This window comes from Herpailurus yagouaroundi, unplaced genomic scaffold, assembly GCF_014898765.1.
Source record: "Herpailurus yagouaroundi ecotype Mexico unplaced genomic scaffold, PumYag 28, whole genome shotgun sequence".
Lineage (NCBI taxonomy): Eukaryota > Metazoa > Chordata > Mammalia > Carnivora > Felidae > Herpailurus > Herpailurus yagouaroundi.
The window spans coordinates 90,166,913-90,181,789 of NW_024412376.1; the positions used below are offsets into that span (position 1 = coordinate 90,166,913).

The 14,877-nt window shown below is 36.4% G+C and overlaps 1 protein-coding gene across 1 annotated transcript in view; it reads right to left on the reverse strand.

Annotated features, from left to right (window-relative positions):
• GRID2 (glutamate ionotropic receptor delta type subunit 2) overlaps positions 1-14,877 on the reverse strand; it is a 1,464,148-nt gene that overhangs the window by 224,845 nt on the left and 1,224,426 nt on the right. The window contains exon 13 of the mRNA XM_040478406.1: positions 6,546-6,741. Within this exon, the coding sequence (XP_040334340.1) occupies positions 6,546-6,741 (196 nt within the window). The remainder of the gene's footprint in view (positions 1-6,545; positions 6,742-14,877) is intronic.

The window sequence follows — 14,877 nt, forward strand, 5'->3', positions numbered from 1 at the left end:
CAGTTTTGTCAGTCATAGATAAATAAAGAAGGTAGGCCTACCGCACCATTTCATAGGACCTAGAATTTGTCTTTCTACCCCAGTCCTCAAAAGTCCTTGATAGTGGCCCATTTGACATGACCAGTCTTTTGTCTTGGCTTTCATTTCAATACTCCAATTTTCCAGCTGTCACTAGAGCTGGGGCCTGAGCCTGGAGGTTTTGCTCTACACCTGGACCTTGTCAGTTTCCCTTTCCCTATACAGCTCGGGGACTTGTGTAGACTAATTAGACTTGTAAATTGATGCTATCTTTCTGATTGAAAACTGCTGCTGCCAACACCATCCCTCACTTCCCTGTTGCCATAGTATCCATCAGATTTTTATATCCTCTTTGAACTATGTAGTCTGAGGTATTATGCAGTTACCATTAGGATCCTCTGGCTAGGACAGGATTTTAATCCTACCAATCCTGATTTTCAATCCTGAGTAGTCTTCAATGCTGAGAGCTTTTAGAATAATTTGTTCTTCAACACCTGAGCTTAATAGGTTGTCAGGAAATAAATATCACCCTCTAAATAACCAGACACTTCTCTTTTAGTTCTACATACAGATCCTCCATTTCTAGTCAGGTCTTTATTTTTGACCTGCCAAAATATGAATTATATCATGTTACTCTTTTTTTATTAATGTTTATTTATTTCTTTTGAGAGAGAGAGAGAGAGAGAGAGAGAGAAAGCATGAGGATGGGATGGGGGAGGGGTAGAGAGACAGGGAGATAGAGAATCCAAAGCAGGCTTCATGCTGTCAGTGCAGAGCCTGATGCAGGGCTTGATCCCACAAACTGTGAGATCATGACCTGAGCCAAAATCAAGAGTTGATACTTAACCAACTGAGCCATCCAGTCATGTGACTATCATGTGACTTTTCTGTTCAAAACCTTCCTAAGTTTCGTATCTCCCATGGAGTAAAAGCCCATTTAACTTTTTTAAATGTTTATTTATTTTTGAGAGAGAGAGAGAGCATAAGCAGAGGAGGGCAGAGAGAGACGGAGACACAGAATCTGAAGCAGGCTCCATGCTCTGAGCTGTCAGCATAGAGCCCTCCCCACGGCTTGGGACCTGAGCCAAAGTCGGATGCTTAATCAACTGAGCCAGCCAGGAGCTCTGTAAAAGCCCATTTAGAATGTTCTATATGTTCTATACAGCCCTGTATTAGTATTTTCAGATGTTAGCATGCTTACAAATCACCTGGTAATCTTAGAATGACATTTACATTCAGAAGGGCTGACTCTGATGGGGCCCAGGAGTCTGCATTTCTAAGAAGCTCTCAAGTGATGCTGATGTTGCCTTGTTACTCATACTGTGAGTAACAAGATTGCAAAGATACACCTTCTCCCCTACCACCTGGCCCTCTACTTCTCTGACTTTGTTATACTTCTGATATTATCCTTTATTTCTGACTTACATGAGCTTCCTTCATAGTCTTAGAACATCTAGGCATGTTCCCACCTCAGGGCCTTTGCATTGGCTGACCCTCTATCTGAAAACATGTCACTTAGATAAACACCTCTCTGTCTCCTTCCCACTTGCTTCAAGACTTTATTCCAATGTCATTTTCTTTATTAAAAATTTTTTTGAGGGGAGGGAGAGGGGCAGAGGGAGATAAAGATTGAGAGAGAGAGAGAGAGAGAGAGAGAGAGAGAGAGAATCTTAAGCAGGCTCCATGTTCAGGTTGGAGCCTGAGGTGAGGCTGGGATCATGACCTGAGCTGAAATCAAGAGTTAGACCTCAACCGACTGAGCCACTCAGGAACCACCCCCACAATGTCATTTTCTTAGTGAAGCCTTCCCTGGACATCTAATTTAACAAGGCAGACCATCTCCTTCTTGTCTTCCTTTTCCCTCTTTCTACTTTTTCTCCTAAACACATCACTACTGAAACACAACACGTTTTATTTGTTTATTGTCTGCCTCTTACACTAGGGTGTGAACTTTGTGGAGGCATTTTGTTTTCATTTATTTTCACTCCAGCAACCAAAATACTGGCTGATACATAGAAGGTTCTCAATAAATAATTGTTGAATGAATGCACTAAAAGTTTCAGTTATATTTTTCATATACATTTTTTCTATTTATGCAAAAAGTCCTGAGAAGAGGAAGATGGAAACAAATTTGTTCCAGTTTAATCGGGCTAGTCTGTTACAGGTGAATGTCTCCCAAGAATAGCAGATCAGAACTCATTTACTTAATCCTCATTTATACAGCTTTCTTTGGTATGAGCAGAACGATGTGAGAAGAGATCAAGTTCTACCTTCAAGTGAGAGAAACTTAATGAGACTAGTAGCACTATTAAGAACAAACACAAGCTGAGACATTAATGGTCTCTATTTAAAGTTATAATTAGGATTGTTTGCACAGTGATTCAGGCTTTCCTGGAAGGCAGTTACTATATATATGAATTCTTGTCAAAGATACTGTAGAAGAAGTTTGGCCTTCTGTGGAAAATTGACCTAGAAGACCTCTACGGTGTTTTCTGCCTGAACAAATTAGAAACCGATGACCGAGAAGAGGAAGCTGCTGTGTGGGATGTGCAAGACCAGTTGCCCAAGGAAGAATGCACAGCCACATTTCATGTCTCATAGTTCTCAGTCTTATAAGCTCCCAGTGAGCTTTAGCAGGTGAGAAGGTTATTATATTTTGGTTGGTTGGTTTTGTGTTTTAAGAGAAGCTGGCCAAGACCTAGCAAACTGAACCAAAAGACATTCTATTGTTATTACCTATTTTCTGTCTAATCAATTTTCAGCTAACTCTGATTTTGGCTAGAAGAATGTATATACAACAAGTAATTTTCACTTTGGTATTTTCCATTATGAATTCATAAGGACATTCTTCACTACCCCTCTAGTAAATCAGAAAATGGAATGAATATGGTATAATGCTAGGTGACATGATTTGCAATTTTAAACTCATAAGCTGTCTTTATCAGTAGACTACCACGGAATAGAAATTGTTCTTCTTTACTTCTTTCATTAATTATTCTTTTCATTACAGTATAATTTTAACTTAACCTTAGAAGATACTAAATAATAAAGCTTTGTAGTTACAAATTAGTCACATTTACATTCCTCAGGTAATCTTAAGGATCATTTTATGAGTTTATTGCTCTAATCCTACTATTTATTGATGCTTCTACATATATATGTATTTTTTAAATAATGAAAAAAACCATATGAAGTAGGAATTCTTATCAGCATGATGAAAATCCTGGGGTCCAGAGAGTTTTAAGTAATTAGACACATTTACACATTTTAGTTAAAAAAAAAATGAACTGTATTCAAACCCAGGTTGACATGCCTGCAAAGTCCAGGTTTTTAATTCCCACACTGTGATCATTGTATAGATGAGTAGATAAGTCTTAGAGAAGCCAAGGTACTTCTCCAAAACTATATACCTAAGACCCAGAAGAAGCAGGAAAGGAAAGCAGATAGTTTTTTTTTTCTAGGAATAGTGTTCTTTCCATTTTTAATAATAGATTTTTTTTAAATGTGTGACATTCAGTAACAGCATTAGAAACACTAACCCAAGTTTAAAGGTGATGCAATAGTTATATATTTAAAGAAAAAGAAACAGCAAAGTCTAAAAAATAATTAACCAATCTTCTCAGCACAGGATGGAAAATTATCAATAGCCTAGTCTAAAACATTTTTATTTCACAGAATCTCTGATTGAAATTTTCTCTGTATGGATATTTATGCTTTCTCTTTACATATACACAACTGTCAAATTAAATTCTTTATGGCTAAAAGACATAAAGGTAAAAAAGAAAAAAGAAAATGTAGGAAACTGTGTGTACACACTTTGAAAAAGAGATGTTTTCTTAAACAATTCTGAAGACTTTGGAATATATATATGTATATCAATACATACATGACCGTTTACAGCTTCTATGTGCCATTTCATATCTTATAACTTTATGATTTATTTTGGAAATGCCAGGATATGGGGAATGTACCCAATTTGTATTACTACAAAGAATGGAAGGTATATGAGCTGTGCGTGCATGTGTGTGTGTGTGTGTGTGTGTGTGTGAGAAAGAGAGAGAGAGAGAGAAAGAACATAAGAATAAAACAAGGCTTTGACTACATGTATCTACTTGACTGGCTACCTCTGAAATTTATGAGTCTCTTATTGTCTCACTGTTTATACTCTTTGCATACTCTTACCCAATTCCCATACATCAGCTATAAAGACCTTCTTGAGAGGTAATAATGAATCACAACATTCCCCTATTTTAGTAGCATTTTTTTTCCCATCCAAATAAAAGCCGAATTCCTAAGGGCAACAGGTCCTTCATCATCTGTCCCTTGTTACTATCCCTCCTTCCATGCTCTCTCATTTGACATGTTCCAGTTCATGTTGATTTTAACTTTTTTTTTTACAATTATTTATTTTTGAGAGACAGAGCACAAGTGGGGAGGGGCAAAGAGAGAAGGAGACAGAATCCAAAGGAGGCTCCAGAGTCTGAGCCGTCAGCCCAGAGCCCTACACGACAGGGGCCCCAACTCACAAACCGTGAGATCATGACCTGAGCCGAAGTCCGCTGCCTAACCGACTGAGCCACCCAGGTGCCCCAATTCATGTTGATTTTAAACTGGCTTCTTGAATGTACCCTCAGGCTTTTGCCTAGGCTATGCTTTGTTTGGATGCCTTGCCACCCTCTCTTCTATGTGAACAGCTCCTGATCAGGCAGGCCATCACTAATATTTTATCTCCTCAGGGAAATATACTTGATCACTCTTCTTCAAGTAGATGTTCTCTTTAATTTCTATAAGAGCACCCGAGTTTTTTTTTTCCATAGCATTAATCATAATTTAAGTCATTTTGTTTGATCATGTGTTTTAGTTTTCTTTTCTTTCTCTCTCACCAGACTATATTTCACAGATCCCATGATCATTTCTCTGTGGTGGAGTTCTCTACAGTTCTTAGATCACTGCTTGGTACAGAACTGTTACTTCCCAAATATTGTATGAAAGAATGGATAAATAAATGATGAATGAGTGAGTACATATTTCTTAAAATATTTTCTGAGTGTCCTTATGTCTTCTTGGAGAAAAAAAAGTGAATGTTATCTGAAATGATATGGTATAGAAAGAGGTTGTAAAGTGTGGAGAGCTTTGGCTTCTAATGTAGAATAGTAATATAACCTATGAATGTAATCATCCTCAAGAAAACAAAATTATTCTTAACAATTAATAGTATGAAGGAAAGGAACTCTCCTAAAAACCACTTAGTATTCTTATTCTGAGGTTTAAATTCATTAATATCCTATGTGTATCTAGTAAATCCTAAAATGTCTACCCTCTTATTTCCCCCAGTCAACATATAAGTCCACTTACTCAATGATTCTCTCCCACCCTCCACTTCCTCCCAGTAACTGTCGAACTTCTAGAAGCCAGTGGATTTTAGGATCAATACTTGGGTCCTGGGAAAGGACTTTAATATAATAAGGGTGAAGGAGTTAGAGGCCATTGCTAACATTTCAAGGACATTCACATCCTAATGCATCATTAGTACTTGGAAAGAGGTTTATATCAGCATCATTAGCTTTTAAAATAATGATATCAACTAGGTTCACTCTAGGGAAGCATAATAATAGCAGCAGCAGATAAAGGACATCATATGAAAAGGCACAAAATTATGCTAGAACCTGCAGCAGAATATTTTCTATAGCCATCAAAATGTTCTCCAACAAGGAACTCAGACATGGGGTCCAAATTACTCTGCTGTTGAAGGTTATAGAGAAAAAGTGTATACCACCCTTGTTTCTGTGATTGACATCCATTCATTCATTCATTCACCCCATAATTATTTACTGAATGTTAACCATTGTGATTTTCACCGTGCTAGCCACTGGGATAATTTTAAACAACAATCATTCAGTTCTTCCATGCAGATTGATAGGGCTTGAGGAAGACAAGATTACTTCTGTATATGTTTTTATAAACCACAGCCCAGAATAAAAACTAGCTTCATGTTTTACACAAAGGGATGCTTCATAATCTTTTTTTTCCCCTGGTAAAATATCTTCTAAATGATGGTTATTTAAAGAAAGATAAAGATTTTCACTTTTGAAATAGACATTTGTAGGCACCTTATTTAGTGACAAGATTAACTTTTACCCACCACATCATAAGTAAAGATAAGGTTTTCATCTAAAAACAAATGCAGGATAGGAAGTACCCCAAAGTCATCTGAAAGAATTGGATAATCTTAATGATATTTGGAACGGGACTTGTAAAAACCTTTTCGGTCTTCATGTACTAGCTTATGTTTTCTAGCTTTGGAATTCCATTGGAGACAGGTCCAGTAGACACAGCACAGAAGGCTTTGAATTCCTTCTGCTTAAGCAATGTGTCAACTCAAATCTTCTGTAAATCGATAGCAGGTATAATTTAACTACAAACTCTATGTCGGAGTTAAAATAAAAATAAATAAACCAATCTCAATGTAGCAATTTCAATATGGGAGACAAAATAGTGGACTCTAAATGAAGAACTATGACCAGTACCTTTTGAATGCCTGCTTGGGATTCCAGAACGTTATTCTCTGATCCATTGCTTCTGTTGATCATCCTCCACATTTGGGAATACATGCTGTCCCTTTCAAAAGGATTCATTCCCTTCATCCGGACATGTTCATACACGGCAGAGTCCAGTACTGTGCCATAAGGGATGTCTGTTTGCTTGGAAAGGTCCTGGAGAGATCTTCATTATTAGGAGAGAATAAAGACACAAGAAAGAGTAGTGAACACTTTCAACTGGAAATAAAGCTATAGAAAGCAGAGAATAATATAATATAGATGTCAAATTGCTTTCTTATTCTGTGGTTTCTTAATATTAAAATGTAATATACAAGGAGAATTGTTGTTAGGGTATATGGCACTTCCACAAACCATCCGAAGGCAAAATCATTACTAAAAGAAAAATGAAAATTTCTAGTGGTAAGGCAATGCTTTTTTGTGTGAACTTCACTGTGAAAAGAGCAAAAACAAAGCTAGTAATGCCATTAAAGCAAAGACAAATTAAATTAGATTGCTAGATAATCATATAATCATTTAGTTTTTAAAAAGTTCAATATGTTACAACCCTTAAGCTTATGTTCTTTTAGGTGACAATGCTTGAACATTTTTATAAAATAATTATATTTTGCATAAACAGCATATTTTGAGGTCAAGTGTACTACTTAAAAATTAGTATTTATGATAGTCACTATTTAACAATTGGCTACCCCATACATTTAGCACCTAACATATGTTTTTCTCACAGCAATGCCCCATTTTCAGAAATATTTCACCCATTTTATAGATGAAAAAACAGGTTGAGAGTATAAAAAAACTTGCTCCTTGGCACAGTCAGTGAGGGATCAGACAGGTTTCAGATGTAGATCTGACCGGCTTCAAAGGCTATAGTATTTTCACTGCAAGCTGTTGTCTCTTATTTCTATATTTCTTTTGCTCTATTGGCTTTAATTTTGTGTGTGTGCATGTGTGTGTGTACATGCACGCATGCACGTGTGTGCATGTGTGTGTGTGTGTGTGTGTGTGTGTGCGTGAGAGAGAGGGAGAGAGAAAGAGAGAGAGAGATTTCTATTTGTACTCAAATAGAATAAAATTCATGATTCTGGAAAGCTAAATATATTTTCAGCTTCCTCTTTTACAGAATAATGCTCAGGATTGTCAAATCAGTCTCTACGTTATAGATAGTATTAGCTTGTCCTAGGTTATTCATCAGTTTCCTGACATTTCAGTTTCTGAGCCACTCTATACTTTCTAACTTGGAGAACCAATTGCTGTTCCACTGAAACTCATTGAATTTGTGTAGGTGCTCAACTCTAATGACTGAGTTTTAGGAACAAATGTGTCTTTGGCATGCTCTTCAAAAGTAGACGCTGGCATATTCAAACTCACTAACGTCTGAGAACGGCGGCAGATGCTTTGGAACACTACACCGTATTTTCAATAAGAATACTCACAGTCCTCCACAAACATGGGTCATATGTATACCTCTGACCTTTTTGGTCTGTTTCTAGATGGAGTTTGGTAATGACTTCCTGGGGGCCTTTGCAAACAACACTAGCATTGGGCAAGGGTATTGGGAATACTCTTGCAGGTCACCAGTTTCCATCATGTGCAAAACTGTATCCCAAACGATAAATTATGGGCTGTGTTTGCTAGAGGAGGATTTGTGCCAATTTATAATGACAACTTTGAGCAGAATTTGGTCTATGTTTTATTGAGTTTGGGTTGTTGATGTGTATTATTTACTCTATGGAAACTACCATGATAATTCCTTTTTGTTCAATACTTCGGCTGCATAAAATGATGCATTTAAAAATCACTATTTCCAAGGAAAAATTTGCTGGAATATTCTACAACTATTAAACCAATTCTACCTCTTGTAAAAAGATAAAATGACAGTATAAATTATAATTGAAGGGTACATCAGGAATAAAAGTGAGCTACACGTAGCCAGGGTGCAAGCTAATACCAGAGTGACAGGGCATATGTTCCTGGGACATAGCATGCTTATCTTGTTAACGGTATAGCAGTAAGAATTTTATTTCCAAATACAATTTGCTTCTCACTTACTGCTGTTTCCAGTAGTAGGAGTGAAACTATTCAAAACATTAACATTTTAACATATTTCCCACTCTGTAGTGGAGGATGCTGTAAAGTGGTAGCACAGGGGGAAAACTGAAACATTAATACAGATCATAATAGCAGGCCTCATTTGTTCAATATCTATAAATACAAGGGCCTATTCTAGGTAGATGTATAGAGCTTGTACCTTCTAGAACCAAAGGTCTCATGGCTAACGGCCATGTCATGGTTCATCAGAGACCCTCTTAGGATAGGATTGGACACTTGCTCCTTAGAAGATTCAGCGATCAATCTCTCCTATAATTCTCAGAAATCTTCAATTTGGTGGTGGTGAGATCATAATCTAGGGCTCAAATTTTTATATGCTTATACTTAAGTATATAACTTGTTTGCCCAAACAGTCATACCAGCAAAATACTGTTAAATAAATGAACACTCCTCTTAGCTTTCCATGAAAAGAAAATTGAAATAAAATGTTGGGATCATTAATATAATCAGGTTCCTGTGGCATAACATCGCTTTAAATATTAGCTTCACAGCTTGAATATCAAACTATAATACAAACAATATTGTTGGTGAAACTGATTTGTATACAAAAATTTTAAAGGGATATCTCAATCTATTGCTTAGGTGAAATTCCTGATGTCAGAAAAAAAAAAGCATTTTATTTTCAACATACTTCAGATTCAGAATAGCAGAGCTTTTTGTAACTTAGAACAAAGGCATTTTCTCTCTAGCTTCGTTTCTGATATCAAGTTCAGCTTATAGATTTGCCTTGAGATATGTTTGCAATAAAAATTACAGCTTGTCTGATTCAGCATCGTTCCATTATAGTATACAGAGATAACACTGAAGGTGACAAAAATAAAATGAAGCAAAATGAAGTGAGCACAAACAGCTTATTACAGAAAGTGAAGGCTGTTTTAGGAGCCCAACACAGAAAGAGAGTGCCCATTATATGTGGTCATTTTGTTATTTTCATGTTAGTAAGATTTTAGAGCAATATCAGCAGAAATGGTGTGGCCTATATTATAAGCCCCTAAAAGAAATCTAGCAAATTATTCCACTAGTGGTAGAATAGGTAGTAATCCTCAAAAAAACTGTATTTGAAGTTCAACATCTGAGTGAATTTAGAAGGGCCAAGTCTTTGTTTTCTCTTTTGTTTTTCCAAATCCTTTTTTAAAAAAATGCAAAACAATTATAAAATAATTAATAAATTAATATAAATATATTCACCACGGCCAATATATAAATTAACCATGGCAAATACTGCCATTTATTTTTAACCGTTGACAACGCTTACCCAGGCCACAGAAGAAATGGGAACAATCTAGAGCATTCTAGAAAATTGTTAACTTGAAATATACTCATACCAATATATTCCATTTCTCCACTTAATCACACAAAACCCACAGGTACTCACGTAAAACTCAGCAAATGATCACTCCGCAAATCTGTTATTGTTCAATCTTCCTCTCCCAACCCCACACCCCAACTCATGCACACAGAATTAAAAAAAAAATGAGAGTCTATAGCTATAAGTGGTGAATAATAAAAGAAAGCAAATGCTTTGCCATCTAATCACTTTGTTTTCCCAACATCTTTTTGAAATTCGACTTTTATTCCTTGTACTGGTGTTCTACACCACTAACAACCCGTGGGTACTAAAGAATACTGACAGCTGATAAGTAAGTGACATTTAGTTATTTGCATGAATGTTACATATACTAAGAAACTGTAATTTAGGGCACTTCTGGGAAGTAAATTTGAGGAATTTGGGTGGATGTAGGCTGATTGCAAACTCTTTCCGTGAGAGAAATAAACACTCAAAACCCTTCAAGCATAGAAATTTAATGTTGATACATGTGATCCTCTGATATTAGATATTAGTAACTTTGACATTGGGTAAATTAGATTTAAAAATTTTTTTTTCTTTAATGTTCATTTATTTTTGAGAGACAGAGCGTGAGCAGGGCAGGGGCAGAGAGAGAAGAAGGCACAGAATCAAAAGCAGGCTCCAGGCTTTGAGCTGTTAGCACAGAGCCAGATACGGGGCTTGAACTCATAAACTGTGAGGTCATGACCTGAGCCGAAGTCGGATGCTTAACTGACTAAGCCACCAAGGCACCCTGGGGCAAGTTAGATTTTAAAGTCAAGCAAACAGATTATTTGTGTGCCATATGATGTTAGTTATCCCTGTTAACTGGAATTTCTTCATCTAAAAATGGAGAGAATAAGAGTATCTAAAGGTGATGATAAAAGGACCTGTCATATCAGCACTCAATCAAGTTACCTACTGTTTTATATGAAGATTATTATTATTATTATGATTCACCTCCTACTAATGCCCTATTTAATAATTTCTAATGGATTTTAGTGTGTGGCAGGATAGCCCCTTTATAAATATTGTTGATGAGCAGATTCATGAATTGGGGTCGAAATGAAGACTCATTAGGAAATGAGTACAAGATTTTATCCAAGTACAAGATTTTATATTTAATTTTTTAAATTACTCATTTTATGAGTAACTTAAAATATTTAAATATATTCTTTAAATATTATTTAAATAACTCATTTACATTTCTAAAAGTGTCAACTAGTTAAAAATCTAATGCCTATCCTCTTGCAGTGAACTTTCACTCATATTTTTCACCTATTTTCCTTTTAACAAGAGAATAGATTTTACTCACATAAACTTTAAAATAACACTCCTAAATCTCTCTTTTCCATCTGTTTTCTTTCTTCTTTTTAAACATTTGAGCTTGGTTTTGTGGGATGCTCAGCAACAAATGGCTGCCAGCTCTAGCTCTGGGGAATTGTAAGTCTAATCCCATTTTTAATGGAATGGAATAAGTCAACTTAAGTTATCACATCAGAAGCGATTTTTCTTCGGGGGAGAGAAATGGAACACGGTTGATAGGATGGGTGCTAGATGCTTCAGGCACAGGGGATGACGGCGGGAGAGAGACAAACAAGTGGGGATATATTAAAAGCGTCTTCCACCTCGGTTCAGGTTTTTTCTCCCACACTCCCTCCCCAGTTTCTTCCTCTGGATGCTGATTTCAGCATCTGCCAAAGGAGAAAATTTTGTTGCAGCTCTAGGAGCCCATCAGTAACCACATTAAAAGTCTGCCTGATGCCCACTGTTGTTCATTGGACGCAGCAGCTGAACGCTTTGTGAGTACAGAGGCAGGTTTTGCCGAAAAGAAAAACAAAAATAAAATCAAAACAAAACCCCCAAAAACCAAAACCAAAAAAAAAAAAAAAAACCCAAAAAACCAAAACCAAAACAACAACAAAAAAACTGCTCCAAAATTTAAAACTCAAAAGAACAACTAATATGCCAAATAAAGGTCCACTGGACTGAGAATTAGTGTCACTGAGACCGAAGAAGAGAAAGTGTCAAAAAATGGATTGAGGTGGCCAGGTAAGGCAGGCCTGCCTCTGAGAGGTACAGCCAACAGCCAGCACTAGGCAATCTCTTTGTTTCTACAAACCTGGGTTTTGAAGATTTGAAGATTTGAAGATTTTGAAGATTTGAGTTTCAATCCTTGAACAAGTTATTTTTCCTCTCTAAACTGCAATCAATTTCCCTATTAGTGAAAATAATAATTTTCTAATAATATAGCTTAAGGTTTGGTGTAGATATTGATACAAGACACTTACCTTAGTATTTAACACTCTATGAGTGCTCCATTACTGGTACTTGCAATTATTAATTTCATTACTAATGCTATTACTTTGCTCTCTGTTATGATTTTTGGAATTGTCATATCCTTATTTTTCCTACCAACTAAATTCATTTCAGATTCCTCACCTGTGGCCTTTCTGTCTCTTACCCTATCTAATCTCTCATTAATTTCTATACATTTTTACCTCCTGAATCTTGCAAATCTGTCACTGTGTTTGTCCTCTCATTGCTAATACTCTCATTACTTTCACCTAGAGAATTATTTCTAAGTGTTTTTTCTATCTCTACTTTCACCCACCTCTAATCCATCTTCCACACCACAGCTAAAGTCTGATACTATCCCTGTTTTATTTAAATACTTCCTATATACTCCACTACCCTTAGAAAATATCTCCAAATCCATAGCATTCAAGAACCTTAAAAAATTTGGCCTAAAATTTTTTCCATTTTTAGAAAAACCTTTTGCCTCCTTCATACTCCCATTATAGGGCAAACAGACCATTTCATCATTCCTTGCTTGATAGGTATTTTCTTTGCAAGTCTTCTTGTCTATCTGGTGAATGCCTTCTTTTCAAGTTCAAGGTCAAACTCAGCTGCCTCATCAGTGCTTTTCTCCTACTTAGAATATGTTCATATTTTAGCATTCTGTTATGAAATTTACTTCTCTTCAGATTACATTTTGCTTATTCATACACACACACACACACACATACATATATACTTTTTTAGTTCATCTTTGAAACTCACAGTCTAACCCAGGGTCTGGAAAATAGCAGTCAATGAGACTCATTTGTTTTGGCTACTCTTTACTAGAAAAATGCCTTTATCTTAGAAAGCCAGCATTCCCATTAAACTAGCACTGCATAACATAGTATTGGAAGACAGCCTCAGCAATCAGATAACACAAAGGAATAAAAGCATCCAAATCACCCAGGGGGAAGTCAAACTTTCACCCTTCACAGATGATATGATACTCTACATGGAAAACCCAAATGATTCCACCAAAAAACTGCTTGAACTGGTCCATGAATTCAGCAAAATCACAGGATATAAAATCAATGCACAGAAATCGGTTGCATTCCTATACACCAACAATCAAGCAACAGAAAGAAAAATCAAGGAATAGATCCCATTTGCAACTGCACCAAAAACCATAAAATACCTAGGAATAAACCTAACCAAAGAGGTGAAAAATCTATACACCGAAAACTATAGAAAGCTTATGAAAGAAATTGAAGAAGACACAAAAAAATGGAAAAATATTCCATCTCCTGGATTGGAAGAACAAACATTGTTAAAATGTTGATACTACCCAAAGCAATCAACATATTCAATGCAATCCCTATCAAAATAACAACAGCATTCTTCACAGAGCTAGAGCAAACAATTCTAAAATTTGTATGGAAGAAGAAAAGACCCCAAATAGCCAAAGCAATGTTGAAAAAGAAAACCGAAGCTGGCGGCATCACAATCCAAGACTTCAAGACGTATTACAAAGCTGTAATCAAAAAGACAGTATGGTACTGGCACAAAAACAGACACTTAGATCAATGGAATAGGAGAACCCAGAAATGGACCCACAAATCTTTGACAAAGCAGAAAAGAATATCCAATGTAATAAGGAAATGGTACTGGGAAAACTAGATAGCGACATGCAGAAAAATGAACCGGGGACACTTCCTTATGCCATACACAAAACTAAATTCAAAATGGATGAAAGACCTAAATGTAAGATAGGAAGTCATCAAAATCCTGGAGCAGAAAGCAGGCAAAAACCTCTTTGACCTTGGCCGCAGCAACTTCTTATCAACACGTCTCCAGACACAAGGGAAACAAAAGCAAAAATGAACTATTGGAGCATCATCAAAAGAAAAATCTGCACAGCAAAGGAAACAATCAGCAAAACTAAAAGGAAACCGATGGAAAGGGAGAAGATATTTGCAAAGGACCTATCAGATAAAGGGTTAGTATCCAAATCTATAACGAACTTAACAAACTCAATATAAGAAACAAATAATCCAGTGATGAAATGGGCAAATGACATGAATAGACACTTCTCCAGAGAAGACATCCAGATGGCCAACTGACACATGAAAAAATGCTCAACATCACTCATCATCAGGGAAATACAAATCAAAACCACAATGAGATACCACACACCTATCAGAATGGCTAACATTAACAACTCAGGCAACAACAGATGTTGGCGAGGATCTGGAGAAAGAGTATCTCTTTTGCACTGCTGGTGGGAATGCAAACTGGTGCAGCCACTCTGGAAAACAGTATGGAGGTTCCTCACAAAATTAAAAATAGAACTACCCTACGACCCAGCAATTGCACTACTAGGTATTTATCCAAGGGATATGGGTGTGCTGTTTCGAAGGGGCACATGCACTCCAATGTTTATAGCAGCACTAGCAACAATAGCCAAAGTATGGAAAGAGCCCAAATATCCATCGACAGATGAATGGATAAAGAAGATGTGGTAATGCGCCGAATACCAGAGCGCCCAAATATATAAAACAATTACTCATAAACATAAGCAACCTT